Here is a 21754-nt window from a genome sequence, read left to right as displayed (position 1 = left end):
ATTAGTTGCGCCCCCTCCCCCCCCCCCCTTTACAGACTTCATAGATCCACTCCTGTGGACGGACGATTTTTGCCGGATTTCTGTGGCTTCAGAATGCAAGTTTGTTGTCTGAATCATTGTTGACAGAACTCCTTTTTCTTTGGCGTAACAAGAGACCAGATTTCTTTGCTTGTTTGTTATTTACGTGTATGTGAATCGAAGACAGGGAGAGTGAGAGCGAGACAAAATTTGAGAGGTGGAATGAAAGAAAGATACCTCACTTCATCCAATGCTTTCTGTAATGAAAACTATTCCTTTTCATTAGTGTTTTAAATTGTTATTTGCTCTATACTGCAGCGTAAGATGCAAAATACCAATTTCCCACCTAAAACACGCCCTTTCAGTCCTTAAATTACTGCATTGTTGATCACAAGACTGACACTCTTGCCTTTGAGGAATGTTAAATCATATATAAATAAATAAATAAATATATATATATATATATATATATATATATATATATATATATATATCATATATCATATATATATAATGTATATAATGTATATATACAATGTATACAATTGCATGCATTTGCTTTGGCACCCTAGCGGCGGCTTCACGCTGTGGCGATCTTCAGTCTGCCCGAAGATCGCCAATTGCTCTGCTTTACAGCATCGAGCACTTTTCATCCGTCCTCAACAAACCATAAGATTCCCGACAGATATATTATACTAAACGGATATATCTATCTATCTATCTATCTATCTATCTATCTATCTATCTATCTATCTGTCTATATACTTACCTATCTATTTATCTATCTATCTATCTACCTATCTATCTATATACCTACCTATCTATCTATATTCTATGTATACCTACCTTTATATCTATCTATATATCTACCTATATAAAAATATATCTATCTACAAGTATATACCTATTTATCTATCTATCTATATACTTACCTATCTATTTATATATCTATTTATCGATCTATCTATCTAAATACTTGCACATATATACTGACAGAAATTGGACTGAGATGGATGTTGCTCTCGATCTTGTTCTCCCTTTTAATCAGTCGAGCTTTCGGCCTGTCATCAGGCCTTCATCAGGATCTACCAACAGAATAGTAATTTTCTAAATAACCTGATGTGTCACAATATATACTCAGTAATGCAATATCCGCCTCAGTCTAATTTCTTTCAGTATATGCTACCCACAATGAGGTACCACGATTGGGAAGGGAACTATTTCTCGCAATATACAATATATTGCGAGAGATAGGTCCCTTCCCAAACGTACGCGGTGCCTGATTGTGGGTAGCATACGCAATCATGAGAGAAAAATCACCTGAGCATCAATGGAAAGGTTATGTTAATCAATATAATTTATATATATTAAGACTTTACAGAAAGATATTGTGAATAAATTTATTTTCAAGTTGGCCAATCGGTAGTTGGTCAATCAGCACGTACACTCAGAGAAAGGGAAATCAAATTAAGACTTTGATTTTAATGCATGTAGTACGTTATAATGTACATCAAGACACAGTCATAACACTTGTTATACGAAAATAAACAATGAAATGCGTATGAATTCAACCATACCAATTACATTAATGAAGCAAATAAAAATAAATAAGGCTTTATCTGGCTTTGTTTTTAGTTTGTTGATCGCAATTGTAACAGGTGCAGTACATTTTGTAGATTGACATGTTTTTTTATTTCTGTTTTCTATTATATCAGTCGAACAAGTTGATTATTGATAACGGTCTCTTCTGTTTGTTCGTGTATATACACGTAATTATGATATTTTGTACTTCTTTGCATTACTCATACATGTATCCTGATGTGATACAGTGTTGATTTTGTCATCCTGATTTCGTTTGTACAAGTGGAGAAATAAATCAAAGTGAAACTAAATTATACTTGTCCATGTAACCATTCTTGCATTAGATCAAAGTTTGTCATGTATTGTGACCCGTGATTATCAACGCGTACGAGTAATCGAGATATGTCTAGGATGGCGTTTGAGACTATGGGGTCTTCGATTTCCGAACTAATTTTCCGCTAAAATACTTTATTTCCATTACTTCCATATCACCTCAGAAAGCATGATAACTTGAATAAAGGCAACTACTTTATATACGTTGCGAAGTTAAGAACATGAATTTTTATCAGTTCAAATGCTTTCAAGGTTCAAAATGCGTGCGTGCGTGTGTGTGTGTGTGTGTGTGTGTGTTCTGGAGCTGTTCAGTAAAGTGATTGATATAAGAGGCAAATAAGATATTCTTCTGCTTGATCTAGTTGCTCTTGACCGCATATATCATGTTCATACACCCATATGGTATGACGGTTCGGATTTTAAAATACTGTATCAAAAGTGTAATTGTTATTATAAGGCCTGGAATAATTCCAAATAGGAGGCTAGACAAAGAAAAAAATTAAATAAAAACAAGAAGCCTCGTATCAGCACTCATTGGTTTCTGCTCATGAGGGTCAGTTTTCAGCTTACAATGACATCTAAGTACAATGCACAGTGAATGGGCGTATACAAATACGGACACCTTTCTCCTTCTTTCCATTTCTTTCTCTCTCTCTCTCTCTCTCTCTCTTTTTTTTTTTTTGCTTTTCTCTCTCCTCTCCCACTCTCTCGTTTATCACCTCTGTCTCTCTCTCCATCTCTCTTTCCCATTCCTCCACACGTAAAACACGCAGACACAAATACATTCATGAACTCTCATGACGTTACACGTCAAAATCAAATCAAAACAAAAACCAATAATCCACGATTCATCCACCACAACACAATTAGGTTCTTCGTGTTTATATCTTTTTAACGGACAAAATGATGCTGTCCATATAGTTACTATGCTACGCCCGCAAAAGCATGCATAATTTTATATACAAATGTGTATCATATATAATCCAAACTAACATTCGTCAAGGGCAGAAATGCCAACCTCGTTGCCAACATCATTGCCGTATTTTTTCCCCTTATTTTTTGCTTATCACTATTAAGGACTGACAGGTATGACAGGGCTTATTTTAGGTGGTAAAATGGTATACATGTATTTTCCATCCTAAGCTGAAGTATGTGAAGCAAATAACAATACAAAACACTGCTGAAAAAAAAGTAATAGTTGGCATTATAGAAAGGATTTTGGATGAAATGAGAGTAGCTTTCTTTCATGCAGACTCTCAAGGTAAGTCTTCCTTTTCGATTCACATACACGTAAATTACAAAAACGCAAAGACGTGTGGTCTTTTGTTGTATTACGTCCTAAAAATTAAGGAGTTCTGTCAACAATCACTGCAGACAAAACACTTGTTTTAATTCATAAAATTGAGAGATATCCAGATGAGACACAAACTCTCTATAAAACGCTGAAAACATTCTTTACAATAACAAAAACAAAAAAACAAGATGGAAATGTCAACACTTTGATTCCTTATATAGCAACAATAAGAACACTTTGAACATTTTGAATTCATGAATTTAGATAAGTAACAGCAATCACCACTTTAACAGTTCGTCAAATAACTATTTTCTTCATACCAATAATCATATATCGATTACACAATCGTGCTGCAACCTTTGACGAAACGTACGAATGAAAATTCTGTTGAAATTGTACCGTTCTATACAGTCCTTTTGTCAAAAGGCGACATGTTCATGTTAGCGGCATGAAACTCCGAAGGTATCAAAATACCGATACTGATCTCAACATCTGAATGAAGCAAGCGCAATGCTTTGAATATCGAAGCCAAGCCGTATAAAATGTTTTCTCAGACCTATAATATACACATCTATTTACAACAATGAAAATATTCGCCAAAACAAGCATGGGCCAGCCTAGTTAAAATTTACTTATAAGTTAAAACGGACATGAACAATTGATTAACTGATTTTCTAAACATCTAAAAGTTTTGAAATACATGTACTATTTCTGAATGTGGTAGACTGTATGAATATAGACAAATACAATATGAAACATTCAAGTGAATATTCGTATTTATAAAGTGTACACTATTTACAGTCGTACAATCCATAAACTATAAATGCCATTTGCTCAGCAGATCAAGTGGAAAATAATTCATCGGTATCCGAGTATTTACATCGGTAGGGGACAGAAAACAATCTTCTTTAGATGCTCTAAACAAAACCAGCTGAAGAAAAAAAAAATATTCATATAGACTTTGTATATACACTATACGCATCATGTGACACGCACTCGCTTGTACTTAAACTTGACAAGATCGCACAGAGCTCATTATACCACATACGAGTTCATTGTGTCAATGTTACGAAAAAAAAATATCCAAAAACAAACCAACAAACAGGTGGTTTCAACATCAAGTGTTGAATTTCTCTTCGGGTTTCCTAGTCCGTACATAATATCACAAGCGTACTAGTAATTGCTTTTTCGAATCCGAACAGTCCAAAAACCAATGACAGGCTCTTTTATTCAAGCAGAGAATGGAAGAACTGAATTGACATTGTAGATCAGACACATAACTGAGATTATCATTGGAAACTGCATACACTTCAAACACTTAACTCCCCTGCCATACTCGTTTACCCGCTCATAAAACTACTCATAGATGTATTGATTATGGCAAATAATTATGTTTAGTCAAATTACATGTATAAACATTTTAGCTGGAGTGAATTAAAGACAGAGTTTTGCAAGTAATTTGAAGAAGAAAACAAGAACAGGAATGTCATTAAGTTAGATAGCCTACAATACTTTCCTTGTGGTGCTTTGCTTTGTTTTGTTTGTTTGTTTGTTTGTTTGTTTTATATTTCGAAACCAGTGATTTTTCTGGCCCTTTACTCAACGATGAGCACATTCTTGAGTATGCTTCTTTTGGGTTTCTCTTTTGCTCAGTTTTATTTCGCTTCACATTATCAGGTAGCTAAAAATCTGTGACGTTAATACTACTACGCACCTCCCTCCTCAGATGGACAACGAGAGCTCTATTGGCACAACTGTCTAGCACATGCCCAGAACGTTTTCCTTTTTATATTTCTTTCTTTTTCTTTCTTTTTTTTTTTGGGGGGGGGGGGGCTGATACAAGTGTCGCAGATCTAAAGCTGCCCATCATCTTGCTACGTTCTTCATTACAAAGTGAGCGACAATTCGAATTTCGATCAACCAATCAGGCCCCGGGCAGCCACCTGTTCAGCAACAACTATTGCTGGCATTAGCAACATTAGCTGTCAATCATTGTTAGGAGCTGCACCTGTTTAGAACAATAGATCCAACTGGCCAATGGAATGTAGACCGCACAAATCTTGTTTACATTATGGAATGGTACCTTAGATGTCAATATCAAATTTCCCTTCTTTTCTCACTGGTTTGTGCATTAACATGATACACAGTGTACATTTCTGATCACACTCCTTAGGACTCTGAATATTCATATTACTATTAAAGCATCCAGCATTTGATAATTGGACATTGGGATTGTACAATTGTCTAAAATAGTTTCTTCAAATTCTATTTCATACTGGTTTCATTTCATAAAATAGTACTCTGGAATATTAAATGTCTACTACAATACAATAGATGTAATGTTCAATCATTCAATGCAAATGTATATCATGCAGGGATATACATACATACTTATGAAAAACAATAAAATTCTTATGCATTTATCAAATTCTAGTCCTCTTTTTCTGCAATAGGTAACACAGTGTTTTTGTCCTGTGAATTCATTTTGTTCTGTGCAAACCTGCTGCAAGACGCCTTCTCTGGAATATTGCACTTACTTCTATGTTTCCTGAGATGAGATGATTGAGTGAATGTCTTTTGACACACATCACACACAAATGGTTTCTCACCACTGTGCATACGCTGGTGTGTCCTGAGAATAGATGATCGACTGAATGCCTTTTGACACACATCACACACAAATGGTTTCTCACCACTGTGAATACGCTGGTGTGTCCTGAGATTAGCTGATGTAGTGCATGCCTTTTGACACACATCACACACAAATGGTTTCTCACCACTGTGAATACGCTGGTGTGTCCTGAGATTAGCTAATAGACTGAATGCCTTTTGACACACATCACACACAAACGGTTTCTCACCATTGTGAATACGCTGGTGTCTCCTGAGAGTAGCTAATTGACTGAAGGCCTTTTGACACACATCACACACGAATGGTTTCTCACCACTGTGAATACGCTGGTGCTTCCTGAGATGAGCTAACTGACTGAATGCCTTTTGACACACATCACATTCAAATGGTTTCTCACCACTGTGAATACGCTGGTGTGTCCTGAGATTAGCTGATGTAGTGCATGCCTTTTGACACACATCACACACAAATGGTTTCTCACCACTGTGAATACGCTGGTGTGTCCTGAGAGTAGCTGATTGACTGAATGCCTTTTGACACACATCACACACAAATGGTTTCTCACCACTGTGAATACGCTGGTGTGTCCTGAGAGTAGCTAAATCACTGAATGCCTTTTTACACATATCACACGCAAATGGTTTCTCACAACCCTGAATGATCCCACACATTTTTGACTGCTCATCGTGCTTCCCAAATTTAGCATTTGAGGTTACGCTTTTCTTTGAACAAGAAGGAATTTGCTTACTATAAATTTCATTTGTCTGTTGAAGTTTTATATTTGATGGACTCGAGATATTTTGGTCTGTTTTAAGAAATGTGCTGATATCATCACAAGCGGACTCATTTCCTGTGGTTTGCTGGCTTTCCTCCGGTAATCTGGCAGATTGTGCAAACAGCCCCATGTCTTCGCTTCCCTTCGACGCGTCTTGCTCGTACACTTTGGACTTCCGACTACACAGTTCCTCAGGGTGGTTTGTCAAGTGCTGTGTGAATAGCGTTAAAGACTGGAACATTTGACCACACTTCTTGCATGCTGGGTATCTGGCATGGCTCTGCTTAGATGATACGTCTGAATGTCTGCCACTGCTTTCTTGCATAGGCCTCTGCTGCTGCTGACGATTGATAAAGGCCAAGAAGGCTGCATCGGGAGCATCTTGATCTGGTAATAACCCAACGTGACCATGGCTGTGCTTGAGATGTCCGGCTAAATACCTGGGTCGTGAGAACACTCTCCCGCACACCTCACATGTGTAGAGTCCAGGATCTAAAGAAAGTGAAACGTATCGTAATCTTAGGAAGATATGAACTGTCTTGTCACTTCTACGTAACAAATGAAAAAAGTATTATATCTATCTCGTATTACCTAGAAAATATCTTATTAACATACGAATTATAAGTTTTTAATGCTAATGCTGTTGTTGCTAGATAACAGGACTGCTACAGATTGTGATGTCTATGTAGGATAATGACAGAGAAAATGCGGGAAAGAAGTCCACAAAATTACAAGATGTTTTGCATCAATGAAAAGCGCACATTTCTCCAACTAAAAAGATAAATTTTAAGGGTAACATATTAGCAAGGGTAACATTTTTAACGGTTCTTTATTATGAGAGAAAATGAAAATTATGTGAAATGTCTACACAAATGTTGTTACCCTACTTTGAAATCAGAAATTGTTGAAGTTTTCTGGTCTATAAAGCGACGACACTACATGAGAATAAATGTCAAAGTTCTTAGCCTTCGAAGGGCTTGTCCAATTTCCTCAAACTTCGCCAATGTTTTAACTACTATCAGTTCTGCATTCACTGAATTCATCTTATTTAACATTTGGGCAAAATCCACATCAATTATCGATAAGCTGCTATCCTTCGTAATGGTTACTATCAATTTATATTCGGAGCTAAAGATTTTTGTTCAAGAATTACTTTCAAACCACATGAAAATCACATATGATCTTGGGCTTTGACAGAACACCAACATTATATTCATGCAAATGGTTGTAAATTATGTACATGTACGTGTATCTATATTCTGTGTATCACTTAGCCATTACAGTGCACTCCCGTTATAACGAACACGGTTATAACGAAATTCCGGTTACAACGAAATAAAATTTAGGGCCGCAACATTATCAACTCTATGTATTTTTATTGTTTATTCATTCGGTTATAACGAAATTTCGTTATAACGAAAGAAAACTGCCGGTCCCGAGGACTTCGTTATAACGGGAGTCCACTGTATATCATCAGTGGAAATTTCAAATTTAAGTAATGCCTCCACCCACAGGCATTTTTCCGGAGGAGGCATAAATACAAGGAACCCGTTGATATCTTTCGCAATAGATGATTCAATACCCAGCACTTGTAAGTCATTATTCATGTTATTAAAACAAAGCCAAGACACTACAGTTTTGAAATTCTATGGACATTTATGTTTATACATGTAGTTGATTCGCTAATTGCCGTAAGAAAAATTATTTCATTTCATGCAAAACAAAGCAAGATCGAAAACGAACGACATTCAGAAAGTAAATTTAGAAGAAATCAAAGATACATACAATTATATCATGTGAAACGAGATCCAGGATATTTCTCCTGGTTTACATTTAGCATGCGATTTTGTTCGTTTGTCCCTTCTTTTTCTCATTTTGATGTTTTCATACCGTTTCGTTGATAAAAATTATAAGTGGTAGTTTTCCGGAAAGTCAAATAAAGTAAGGGAATTATTATCTTATTATTATGGTAGGAACCTTACTTCCTATAAGCCAGTTCGTAGATAGCTCGTGTGCACATGGGCACAAAGGTGCCAGGTAAAAATGGCAGAGGAAAAAATGGCAGAGGAAAAAATGGCAGAGGAAAAAATAGCAGAGGTAAACTTGGCAGAGGTAAAAATGGCAGAGGTAATAATGGCTGAGGTGATTATGTCAGAGGTAATAATGTCAGAAGCAATGAGAGCAATTTCGTCAGAGGTAAACGTATGAAGAGGTTTTGAATAATAACCTAGCCAGAGCAAACTGTATCTATCGAATTATCAAATCCAAACTGCAGATTTGAAGAATATTTATGGAAATATTTTTTTTTTAAATAGATCACTCTCATTATTCTGAGTTCGATTCAAGTGCAGTGGCGCTATCTGTCTTTTCAGAGGAATATTAAACCAGCTAAGAGCCTACAAGGCCTATGGGAAATTATTATTATTATCATTATTATTATTACTACTACTACTATCATTATTTATCATCATAAGGGAGGTTCCAACAATGCTGCAAACCCCTTAAACAGTATAATCCTACGTTGTTTCGCCCAATGAAGTTATCACACACACACACACACACACACACACACGCACGAACACACTTTTGGTATAAACATACACTTCTATACGAAGATGTACATACTCTCACATACACACTCTTACACAAACGAATTCCGCTCACGTCCAGGCTTGTATATTGTCATTTTTTCAGTGATTGAATTGGATTGTTGACTGGCCGAGCATTTTTCAAGTTACACGGGTGTCCCATATTTCTCCCCGGTCTCCCCCGTGTTTTATTTCAGGAGAAGGCACGAAAAGCGCGTATTGCGAGAAAAGTGTCAGAAACATGAAGAAACTAGATATATCGCTACGGCGACTGATATGCCTCCGCCATAATGCATGGTTCTCCTAATAGGTCTATAGTACAATGTCTTGACAATGTGTGATGACAGTTTCAAACAATTGGCAAAATATTAAAATGACAGGTTTGACACAAATGTGCTGAATGTTCACTTTCCTAGAACTACAATGTAGGTTCAATTGGATGAATGATTAAAATGTCAGAGTGCAGGTATTTGGGGAACTGATGATTTTTACTTGACTTTTGACCCTTTTATAAGTTTATGCATTGAGTAATTTTTCAAGGTATTGAGAAAAAGTATAATTTCAGTATCAAATGGGAAAATAGCATTATCTAAACCTGGCCTTTGACCTTTGACCTCACAGTTCCAAAGAGAATCACTGTTAGGTTGAACATGCATAAATAATATTATGTAAGTTTCATGATGATACCTTGAGTTACTTTTGAGATATGGAGGAAAAAGTGCAATTCAGCACTTTCACTTGACCTTTGACCTTTTGACCTTTGACCTTTTGGCAAGAAACCTCCCACAGAATATATATTGGGTAATACATGTATACATCAAGTAAAAAAAAAAAAAAAAAACCTTCATTCAATGCAAAAATATAAGGAAAGAAGTGATATTTTGAGAAGTTGACTTTGACCTTTGATCCCCCTGACCTTTGACCCATGACCCCTAACTTCTCTAGATAATCACTGCCCATCGGTACAAGCATATATACTAAGTTCCATGAAGATACCTTGAACCATTTGCGAGATATGGAGAAAAACATGAAATTTCAATTTTTTTTCACAAAATAACCTGTGACCTTTGACCTTTGACCCTGTGACCCTAAAATCCACACAAAGTATCATCCCCCAAGGATATACCCTCATACCAAGTTTGATGTAAAACCACAACACGGTTCTTGAGATATCGACAAAAACAAAACGGGACGGACGGACGGACGGACGGACGGACGACCCGAAAACATAATGCCTCCGGCCACTTCGTTGCGGAGGCATACAAAATCTCTGTCACTTTTACCTCGTCCTCTTGCATTTCTACGACTAGATTTTTATCAATTCCATTTTTATCTCTGGCATTCTGACCACTGACATTACGACCACTGACAACTTTACCTCTGACATTTTTACCACTGACATACAGTAATTATTTACCTCTGTAATTTTTACCAATGACATTTTTACCTCTGCCATTTTTACCCCTGCCATTTTTACCCCTGCCATTTTTACCTCTGCCATTTTTACCTCTGTCATTTTTACACCGAACCGGGTACAAATGATCTTTCATTTTTCTCAGTTGGTTAGGCACTTCACTCAATTCAAAGCGACATAATGCAGCAGCTTGCCCAACATAGCATTTTATGGAACTCGTATTTTATCAAAGAATGAACCTGTGTAGATGAAGTGACCAGAATGATTCGTCAATCAACACTTTGGGAAGCATCTATTTTATTGTGCTGTTTTGAATACATTAACAAACTTTTTCTGTTAACACTACCAAATACCAGGCTTGCTGTCAGGTGGATGTATTAGCAGGCACCATTTATAAGGATTCCATTAATAATCATAGCATTACAGATGCTTATCTCAGTGAAATTGAAAACGAACCTGTCTCTTCGGTACAAATGACCTTTCTCTGCGCATGCTCAAACTGGAACCCCAAACTGGCTTATTAGCATAGTTTCTATAATCAAGATTACCTGTGTATGTTTTAAGTTTGTTGCGGTGCAGCTGTATTCCAAGTTCCTTTGCATACTGATCGCCATAGAAGACCAACAGTTCAGTGCCAGGGCAGATTGGTTTGAAGGTGCGGTAGTAGATCTGTCCAAGGTACTGGAAAGACACGAGGTTCTGCTCTGTCTCGTTTCGGGCACAGTTGATATACCTCATCCAGTTGCCCGTTTCCTCGCTTCTACTGTCAACGTAGTGATGCGGCTTGCCATCTAGACACACCTACATTTGAAAAAGGAAATTATGTTAACAACAAGGAGAATTTTACAAATCTTGCATGTTACAAATGATATTTGACATTTTGGTATTAGGCAATAAGAATAAAACCTATGCAATTTCTGAAGGAGCTTTAAGTTTTTTGGCTTTGTTTTTAGTTTGACTTGTGATTTTGAGAGGGCCGAAAAATGGCTGAAATCTATATAATACATGCAATATCTACAAAACACTTGTTGCTCGCATGTCATCAAAGCCTTTTACCAGTGATGCAGGAGTAATTTCTAAAAACCAATTGAACACGCACACTCAGCCAGACGTAACACGCACACATCCACACACACACACACACTCACACACACATGTATTTTTTTTTTTTGTTAACGAGTGTCTTATCCTAACGTTATATAATATAAATACAGTAGTTGACATTCACTAAAACCCCGAGACTAGTAAAGGAAAGGAAACACATTTCGATTTACTCTTTTCTCAGTCATAAAGGTGTAGTCTTGCTCTATGAAATTATCCATTGCATTATTCCAATAGAGCTGTTCGTAAAGCTAGAAAAAAAATCCTGGAATTTGTTTTATTCTTAAATCTTCACAAAAGCGAGTGTGCCTTGAGAACATAATTTACACCTCGTTTCATTTCTGCTGAGCTAGTTTTTGCTGGATTTTCTGAGGAGAAATAAAGCACGAGAGGTCATTCTCTCATTCACGGTCACTTTCAAACAGGGGCCATAATTTTGTTATTTAACTTAACAACATGTTTATTGAACATGGCTAAAAACAGGCACTTAACCTGAAAAGAAAAAAAAATGAACTTGACTTACTTCCCACGCATATCCGCTGTCGAAGCCGGTCTCTGCGTCCACTATATCACCTTCATATGGTCCGAATCGATGGCCTTTGGGTATGTGCTCAGTAGCTTTGACCCCTAGTCCAGCTCCGGGAATAGAAGACTGTCCGACCACCAGGCCTCCTGGGAGGGTGTTCCTGGCCCTGTTTTTGCAACCCTTTGGTGCGGCTGCGTCTCGGATGATTACCAGTGGATGTTTCTCGCACTCACCTTCGTATATCTCATTACATTCTTCACAAACTGATAAAGGGGGAGGAAAATAACTATTTTGTATTGGTAACTCTCAGTGAGATCACTGTCAACCTAGATCATCTTAAATGATCATCTTTTTAAATAACACGTGATTAATATTGTGCTCGTCATCGGGAATTGACACGATATAATGAACTTATCTATTATAACATGTTGCTTCTCCATCACTGATGGCATAATCACCTTTGAATTCTAGGTTATGCCATGATAGCTTTCATATTCGTTGATCAAATCTGACTCTTGTTTGATCCGTAGGTTTTTGCCGATATTTTTTGTCAAACAATGTCAAAGAAAAACCCACAGCATTTCGCAAGGATATAGTTTCTTCAATTTCTACTGATAAGTATTTGATGAAAATACTGTTGGTTTTATTTCTCTATTTTAGCCCTCAAAGGGATCACTATATGGGGATTTTCATAGATTGCCGCCATCATTATATTATTTCTGGACAAGTTTAAAAGGAAACTAGAAATGTCGCTATGGCGACTGGTATGCCTCCGCCATAATGCATGGTTCTCCTAATAGGTCTATATAGTACATGTGGACAATGTGTGATTACATTTTCACACAATTGGCAAAATAGTAAAATGACAAGTTTGTCACAAATGTGTTGAATGTTCACCTTCCTTGACCTAGGTTTAATTGGATGAATAGGAGAGCATGTATTTGGAGATTTAGGAACTTTAACTTGACTTTGATCCATTCATAAGTTTATGCACTGAGTAATTTTCAAGGTATGGAGACAAAGTGCAATTTCTGTATTGAATAGTAAATTGTTGCCATTTTCATCTGGCCTTTGACCCTAAAATTCATATTAAGATAATCACTGTCAGACAGAACATGCATAAATATGTAGTAAGTTTCAAGATAACTTGAACCGATTTCCTAGATATGGCGGAAACAGTTAGTTCAGCACTTTCACTTGATCTTTGACCTTTTGACCTTTGAGTCAAAAAAAGAGAAAAAAAAATTAACAGAGAATCTCTATTGGGTTATACATGCATACACCCAGTGCAAAAAAATAATCCTGGCATTGCATATATGAGGGAAATAGTAAAATTTTGAAGTGTTGCCCTTGATCTTTGACCCCTGACCTTTGACCCCATGAACCCTAGATTCTCTAGATAATCACTGCCAGTCAGTACATGTATATACTATGTTCCATGAAGATACCTTGAACAATTTCCAAGGTACAGAGAAAAAAGTGAAATTTTAGTATTTTTACTTGACATTTTGACCTTTGACCTCATGACTCCAAACTTTCACCAGAGAATCTTAATCGGGTTTTCATGAAAATATCTTCAGGCAATGCATAGATATAGAGGAAATAGTGAAATTTTATGTATTTGACCTTGACCTTTTGACCTTTGACCTTGAGCATGTGCACCCAAAAGTTGATAGGCACAACTTCACCACCTAATACACATACATATTAAGTTTCATTAGGATACCTCAAAAGGTTTTTTAGTTACGCTTGCCACAAAATTCAGTACGGACGGGCGGAAGGACGGACGGAAGGACGGACGGACGGACAACCCGAAAACATATCTGTAATGCCTCCGGCACCACTTCGTGGCGGAGGCATAAAAAGAAAAGATGATATTGTCGAGGTTATCAACCCATCAATAACAAATAAAAAGCGATGTAAATATTGCACTGCAGCCTCAGACCTTATACTTGATGTGAATCAAAAATACCAGAGAACGAATCTGGCTACCGTTTACAAGAATTTTTTTAACGTCTTAAGTAAAGAGTAAAACTGCTTTCGTTTGTCTACAATGCAGAATGATTCAAGAGATATCTCAAAAGCCCCGATGTCAACATCAATGTGTATGCTACTATTCATTCACTGCTCATGTGTTCCTTCTTGCTTGTATCCTAGAGTTCGTTATTCTTGCTATATTTGCAACAAGTTAGTGACAAAACGTAACAAAAAGTGACAGTATCATCGTCTAATTAGAATACTCACAAATGAAGTGATCCTCATCTGGTACGTCTTCTTCCTTGTAGCATTTCTTGGATACTGCTCTTCTGGGATAACGAGATGTTGGAGCTGGTGCCGTCGAAGCTGTGCGTCGTTTCTCTAGGAATTAAAAATGGAGAGCTGTTTGTTTAAAGTCATGCTGGTCTTCAAAATGTTATTGTTGTGTTCTTCTTTTTTTACATAATTCGCTCTAATATTTGTTGTGAGTTTAATATAGAAACCCACTTAGCTTGTGTGATTTATTTTCTTAAGCATAATTTCATGAATACATCAAAATCATTTTCAGCAATATCACAGAAAACATAAGTACACAGATTACAATGTACGTGATTCGAAGAAATAGAAATATCAAAATGTATACTTTGGTATTAAATTACCAAATTTGCAAATCAACTAATGAATTTAGGAAAGGAATTACGACTTTTTTTTATTATTATTATTATTTTTATTTTATTTATTTATTTTTTTTTTTTACCGTGGCAGCCCTGAAGACCTAGTTGAAGGATCATAGATGACCATTTGACTGGAATCAAATACCATAACGCAGCGTGTCATTTCAAGGCTTCATTATACTAATTTGAATACATACTTGTACGCACTCTCTATTTACATGATTTAATAAATGCCTGCAACTGATAAAGTTTATAGGAATTCTCTTTGTTTTTTGTTTTTTGTTGTTGTTTCTTTTTTTGATAACATAATTATCAATTTTACCTAACGGTCGCCCAGCTTTCCGCCCCACTTGCATTGGTCCAGGCGGTTTGAATGGCGCACGACTGGCAGTTGTATCCTTTGTGGTTGATTTTACTGGACCACCAGTATCGTCACCTGCAGGTGCGCTTGACCGAGAGTCAACATTGGATTCCACCTGCCTGTCCCCGCAATCCTTCCAGTCCAAAAGATCTGATATCTGTCCATCCCTGGTTTTGTCCCCATCGCCCATAGGATCTCCAAGGTTCCAAGTGGGTGATCTAGCGGAGTCTGCCTTCTACATTTCCAACGAAAGGAAGTTACATTGAAGTTGAATTTTCTCCAGTCTTTGTAACATTTTCATAGATCTTACCCTTGCTATCACCTTAATATTCAGTCATTAACACTGTGATGCACTAGATTACTTATCGAAGGTGTTCTGTTGTCTCTGCACCAAAGGAAAATGTCTCATTCCCTTTTCATGACACCAACCGCCATTACTGTAGCAAATCCATTAGTATCACATCTATTTTTTTTTCACTTTTCTCCTTGACCCGTTACATTTCCCCCCTGTCATATTGTACATCATTGCTATTATCAGATTATTTTCCATTTTTGCCAAATACAGATTCTATAGCCAACTTATTAGCTTATCTTCAGCTTGAGAATAAAATGTCTAATCGAAGTACAGTGACCGTTTCGTGGTTTGGTAAAACAATCTGTATACCACTAGTCATTTTACTCACTTTTGAAGCATTTCCACAAGAGCTCTTCTTCTTTTCCTTCATAGGCGATGCTTTAAAGGGTGCCTTAAACGATGCTGTAGATTAAACACAAAGTCATTTGAGAAAGACGAAAAACTGAACACGTTAGCCCTAACATGTATTTTGGGGTTTACTTACACCTCAGTCAATTAACAATAACGATAACATTTTCATTAGAATGAGAGCAACGATTGCTGTCTACAGTTCCTAGAGTAATATTAAGTGACAATATATGGCACATTTGTTTCGATGTAAAGACATTTATTCGTCAGTATTTTTCTTAGTTTTTTTTTTAATCACATTGAAGCTAGAAGGGACCGTAAGCGCTGTATATGACAAAAACAAAAGATCATGTCGACAACTTCTGCATGACTTCCTGTCCTTACCTTCAACTGAACTGTAAGTAATCTGTGGAAATTCTTGACAGAGACTTACTTGAACAACACCAAATATAACTAACAGAAACCGCAACATGATTGAACAGAGACTTGATAATTCCATAGCCTCTACTGATTTTAGCAGTGTGTGAACTTTGCGCTTTTGATTAAAAATAAAATTTCTGTGAAAAAAAAAATCTGTATAAAATCAGATCTAGGCAAGGTTAATCATAATCATTAACGAACAGAACAGCCTCGTACTCAATTGAAACGCTCTCCCCGTTTATTTATCTTGATATGATGTTTCATTGAAGAATGCCCACAGGAAATGTACCAATGACAGAGGTGATTTAAACGGTTGTGTATAAACAAACTTAGTATTCACTCCCGAGCAAGTTCATTGACCTGTTTACCCTTTTCACTTTTCACTTTTCACTTTTCACTTTCACGTGACCTTTCACTCATCCCCTTTATTCTGCAATGTAGCAGGCCGATATCCCTCAGCACTCCCTCAGTACCGAAGATCTGAAATCTTACTCCACTTTTTTGGGTGCTGTTCGTTATTCCGAAGTTCCGCAGTTCGTTAATCTGAAACACACAAATTCCCTTAAAGCCTACCTAGAGGTCCGTTAAATCCGAAAATGAAAAAAAAAAAAAGGGGGGGGGGGGTTCGTTAATCCAAACATATGTGGCGTTATTCAGAAGGTTTGTTATTCCAAAGGTTCGTTTATCCGAAAAGGAAATAGGGTTCGTTATTCCGAGGGTTCGTTGATCCGACAATAAAATAAGGTCCGTAACGAACCTTCGGAATAACGAACCTTATTTCATTTTTGGATTAATGAACCTTCGGAATATCAAACCTTATCACATTTTCGGATTAACGAACCTTCGGAATAACGAACCTTCGGACTAAAGAACATTTGGAATAATGAACCTTCGGAATAACGAACTGTAACCTTATTTCATTAGTTATCACGTGCAGTCAGATAAGTAGAAATAATGGCTGGACAGAACAAGGAACAATGCTACACGCACTTTATGCTCTGGCATGTTAAGAGAAGAAACATTACAGCCTGTAAGCAAGAACAGCCGCGACGTTAACCTTTTGGTTTGACATATTTTTTCTTCCAGCCTCCGGGCGTCCATTCCTCGTCTTCACTGTCACTCTCTCTTTTTGTTGATTTCTTCCTCTTTCGATTGCTCTGCATGAAGTCTGGAGCTGGAACATTAAGTCCTGTTTAAAGCGAAACGGGATTTTAAACATGGATGCGAAACAAGAATAAGACCCTGAACACAAATTCCCTGTATTCATTCATTCATTAATTTTTCATTTCCAACAGAAATATATAAATATACATTGTATTACAGAAATTGAATACCAGTACATAGAGGGTCTAGATTTCAAAATATAAAATAAAGGCTAAATTTATAGAAAATCGTAAGTACTAGTATACGAAAATGTTGGAAATGGGGAGGAATGCTGAAAAGCTGGGCTTGTAGGGTGCATCCCCCCCCCCCCCACACACACACACAAAATACAAGAAATTATATGATCGATTGACTGATATAATTTACATTGAAAATGGATGAAACACAGAAACTAAGACAAAAAGACCTATAATTATTAAACCTAACAAGTCCGAAACAAAAACCCTGAACAAATACACTATACACTATACCTAGGCCTATCCCTATATAACACACTGTATGATAATGTAGCGGTGATCCTTCGGTCCTGATATCATTTCACTGATGAACGACCAATGTACGCTCACAAACGTTCTCTATTTTATTTTGATTTGATTTATTGATTCCTGTATTATCATTGTACATGAACAAACATACACCCATATACATACATTGTGCAAGCCAGAGTTCATGCGGATACATACCGGTAATCACACTTGTTAACAGAATACACGTGTATTTTTTATTGCCTTTACACAATGTACAGCAGAAACGTATCAGTATTTAAAACTTTTATAGTACACAGCCCAGTCGCTGTGTTACGTAGCGCTGTTTTTGCACAGCGTACTAACAGCGTCTGGTCGGGCTAATAGTACCGGTACTCAGTATCAGTAATATAACAAGGCGTACAATTAAAAATACAGCAGGGCTACCAAAGCGTCGCTTGATTTGCGTGCAGCCCTCGCAAATCAATGATAACTTTAATACACATAGAAAAAATAGGAGGGAGGGATGATTTCATTTCACTTCTCAAAACCTATCCATAAAATGGTATGCCAACAATATAAATCTACTGCAACTGTTCCAATGCAAACAAAATGTGATGAACTAACATAATTGTGATAGTTTTGGCCCATAACAATCTTGTCCCAAACCCAACACCCACAAGGGAGCACACATACTTTTCTATAAATTCTATTCTTACCTCCAAGAGCTGGCATAAAATAAACATACAAATTAGTACGAAATTCTGTCACATGATTTAAATGAATACATAATTCCGTAAGGAGTGTATTCTTACATGAATCTTATTTTGATGATTACACATAGCTCGAGATCTAACAACAATTATTATTATTACAGAAATAAACTAGAAATGTCGCTATGGCGACTGGTACAATGTATGCCTCCGCCATAACGCATGGTTCTCCGAATAGGTCTATAGCACAATGTCTTGACAATTTGTGATGACAGTTTCACATAACTGGCACAATATCAAAAAAGACAGGTTTGTCACAAATGCATTGAATGTTCACTTTCCTTGAACTAGGTTTATTTGGATGAATGGCTATACTGTCTAGTAAGAGTGCAGGTATTAAGGCAAGGGATTTGTACCCAACTTTTGACCCTTTTATAAGTTTAAAGAAGAAGTGAAATTTAGCACTTTCACTTGACCTTTCGGCCTTTGACCTTTTGTCAATTTGACAAGAAACTTCCAAGAGAATCTGTATTGGTTTCAAGAAAAAAATCCTGCAGGCATTGCACATAAGAGGGAAATAATGACAATTTGATGAGTTTACCTCGACCTTTGACCCCCTGACCTTTGACCCATGACCCATAAATTCCCTACATGATCACTGTCAGTCAGTACATTTGTACTAACAAGTTCCATGAAGATACAGGTACCTTGAAATATTTGTGAGATATGGAGAAAAAAGTGAAAATATAACATTTTCACTTGACCTTTGACCTCATGACCCAAAACTCTCTCTGGTGCTGGGGAATCTCTAGTTCAGGTATACACCAAGTTTCAAGAAAATACCTCCCGCAATTGCAGAGATATAGGGGAAATAGTGACATTTTGAGCATTTGACCATGACCTTTTGACCTTTGACCTTGAGCATGTGCACCCAAAAGTTGATAGGCACAACTTCACTACCTCATAGTCATACATACATGCCAAGTTTCATTAGGATACCTCTAGGCCTAATGGTTTTTTAGATAAGGTTCCTACGCTGTCCACAAAATTGATTAGGACCCTACGGACAGAAGGACGGACGGACAGAAGGACGGACGGACGGAAGGACTGACAGACGGACGGAAGGACGGACGGACGGCAACCCGAAAACATAATGCCTCCACTCAGCGACACTTTGTGGCGGAGGCATAAAAAAGATCTAAATCTATACTCTAATGTTCATGTCAGGCTTTTGTCTGAACTATATTACTGATATTACCTAGACACAGTTCTAACCGTTGGCGTTAGGCCCTAAACTAACGTGGTCGTTTAGACCTAACGTTAGATTTACTTCACTTCCATAACTTATCACTCTTTGCTTCTTACCAACTTCTCGCATCATCTCATAGTTTTCTTTGATGTTCTTCAACCTCATCTTCTCATAGTCGTTCATGTCCGCCCATTCTTTAGTTGAGAAATACGCCTTCACGTGAGAAAAGTCATTCTTGGCCCGAAGAGCCATGCCGGGACTGTTTGTGTGAGTTCTTCACCGATGGATTTTGCTGCAAAATTGAAAGAGTTAAAACTCGATAGACATGTCTAACAAAAAAAAAAAAAAAAAAAATCTATCTGAAACAATTCTTGTAGGTCGTAGAGCAAAGAAAGCAAATATTTCATGCCCCTATCCAGTGTCTTATTTATAAGGAGTAAAAAATAACAGACTGTCCTCAGCACGTCTAAAGCGTAAGACTTAGGCCCTACCTACGTATGAACAACGAACTGATGCTTTATCATTGCCTTTAATTTGTATTGTTGTTGTAGACCCCTGGGCCTGGGCCCTACATCATACATAGAACGGTGTCTAGATTATCTCAGCTAGGCCTAACGTTAGGTAGACACTAAAAGAGACAGACGTGGTCTAATATCTGTGACGTGATCTAGGTTAGATGTCATAGAACCTAGCCATCCCGGTGGTAGACGTTAGGGTAGATTCGGTCCTACTGTGAGGGTTAACGCAAACAAGGCCCTAGATTATCTAGCTAGGCCTACCTAATGGAAACTAGCGGGTCTAGATCCTAATGCAAATTGATGCAAACTATTTAAATGCAAACTCAATGCAAACTACTGATTAATGCAAACAGCTAATGTAACAGTTAGACAAGTGTAAATTAGACCGGGTCTAGAAACTCTAGGCACTCGTGACCATTCACCTAGGACTAACAGTTGAGTTAGGCCCTAACTGTTAATGTTATTACTTATGGTAGGCCTATTAAATAGGCACCCTACTACTTGGCTCCTAGGCCTACTAGAATATTATATTCCTAACGTTAGTTACACTTGATACTGTAGTGTTAGTGTTTATAGTTAAAGGCACCTTTTAATATTTGTGAGGAAGGTGCCTTGAATGGTTACTGCTGCACTGCCACTAGTCTCCATAGCTCTTTTAGTGGTAAGATTCTCTAGTAGATAAGCCTATATAAAATAGACCCTCTATCTTACTGTATAATCTAACTGGTAACCGTTAGAAGTTTTTTTTTTTTCTAGAGTCTAACGTTAGACACATCTAACGTTAGTGTTGTTAACGTCTAATAGACTGTTAGTGTTACTGTGTGTCACTGTTCAGTGTTTAGTCCCACGACTTAACGGGTTAACGTTACATTTACAACTCAAGACTACGAGTCAAACTAAATTAAACGTTAACTGTAACAAACGGCTAGAGTCTAGTAGGCCTAGTTGATAAAGTTATTTTAGGCTATCATTATTACACTGGATTCTAAGTCAATATTCGTGTATTTCTCTAGAACACCCTTCTGATATATATGTCATGTTCAAATATCTTACCTTTGAAAATTACCCAGCTTTAGACTTTACCGTTTTAGTCGTCGCTAATACAAGGCTCCTACCCCATGCATGCTTGATAGGCCTATTATTAGCGCATATATACACGTACACAGCTAGCTTCTACTACCGGGTACTCTTTGCCTAGGTAGCGCGTTGGTTCAGCGCGAGCTATAGCGCTAGCATGCGCATGCACGTA

At 37.2% G+C, this 21754-nt stretch overlaps 1 protein-coding gene and 1 pseudogene across 1 annotated transcript; one reads left to right on the top strand and one right to left on the bottom strand.

Annotated features, from left to right (window-relative positions):
• Positions 1-3253: 3253 nt before the first annotated feature.
• On the bottom strand, positions 3254-21641 carry LOC140226576 (uncharacterized). The gene is made up of 9 exons (XM_072307028.1): positions 21559-21641; positions 20104-20279; positions 17455-17586; positions 15958-16031; positions 15236-15509; positions 14507-14620; positions 12260-12525; positions 11184-11436; positions 3254-7125 (listed from the first exon to the last, which is right to left on the bottom strand). Exons 2-9 carry the CDS (start codon positions 20237-20239, stop codon positions 5657-5659), a joined length of 2718 nt encoding a protein of 905 aa, XP_072163129.1. The 5' UTR covers positions 20240-20279; positions 21559-21641; the 3' UTR covers positions 3254-5656.
• The window catches only part of LOC140246836 (proton-coupled folate transporter-like), a 21138-nt pseudogene continuing 19621 nt past the window's right edge, over positions 20238-21754 (top strand).

The sequence above is a fragment of the Diadema setosum genome, chromosome 3 (assembly GCF_964275005.1).
Source record: "Diadema setosum chromosome 3, eeDiaSeto1, whole genome shotgun sequence".
Classification (NCBI taxonomy): domain Eukaryota; kingdom Metazoa; phylum Echinodermata; class Echinoidea; order Diadematoida; family Diadematidae; genus Diadema; species Diadema setosum.
Note: the sequence above shows the minus strand (reverse complement) of the source record. Positions and strands in the feature narration are given on the sequence as shown.

Bases quoted from the DNA above. Each gene is read 5' to 3' on its own strand.
- LOC140226576 (XM_072307028.1), bottom strand. From the start codon at position 20,239: ATGGCTCTTCGGGCCAAGAATGACTTTTCTCACGTGAAGGCGTATTTC. The intron at 11,437-12,259 runs GTAAGTCAAGTT...TTTCAAATGTAG, and splicing joins ACAGCGGATATGCGTGGGAA to GTGTGTCTAGATGGCAAGCC. The intron at 7,126-11,183 runs GTAATCTTGATT...CACTTTCTTTAG, and splicing joins CAAACTTAAAACATACACAG to ATCCTGGACTCTACACATGT.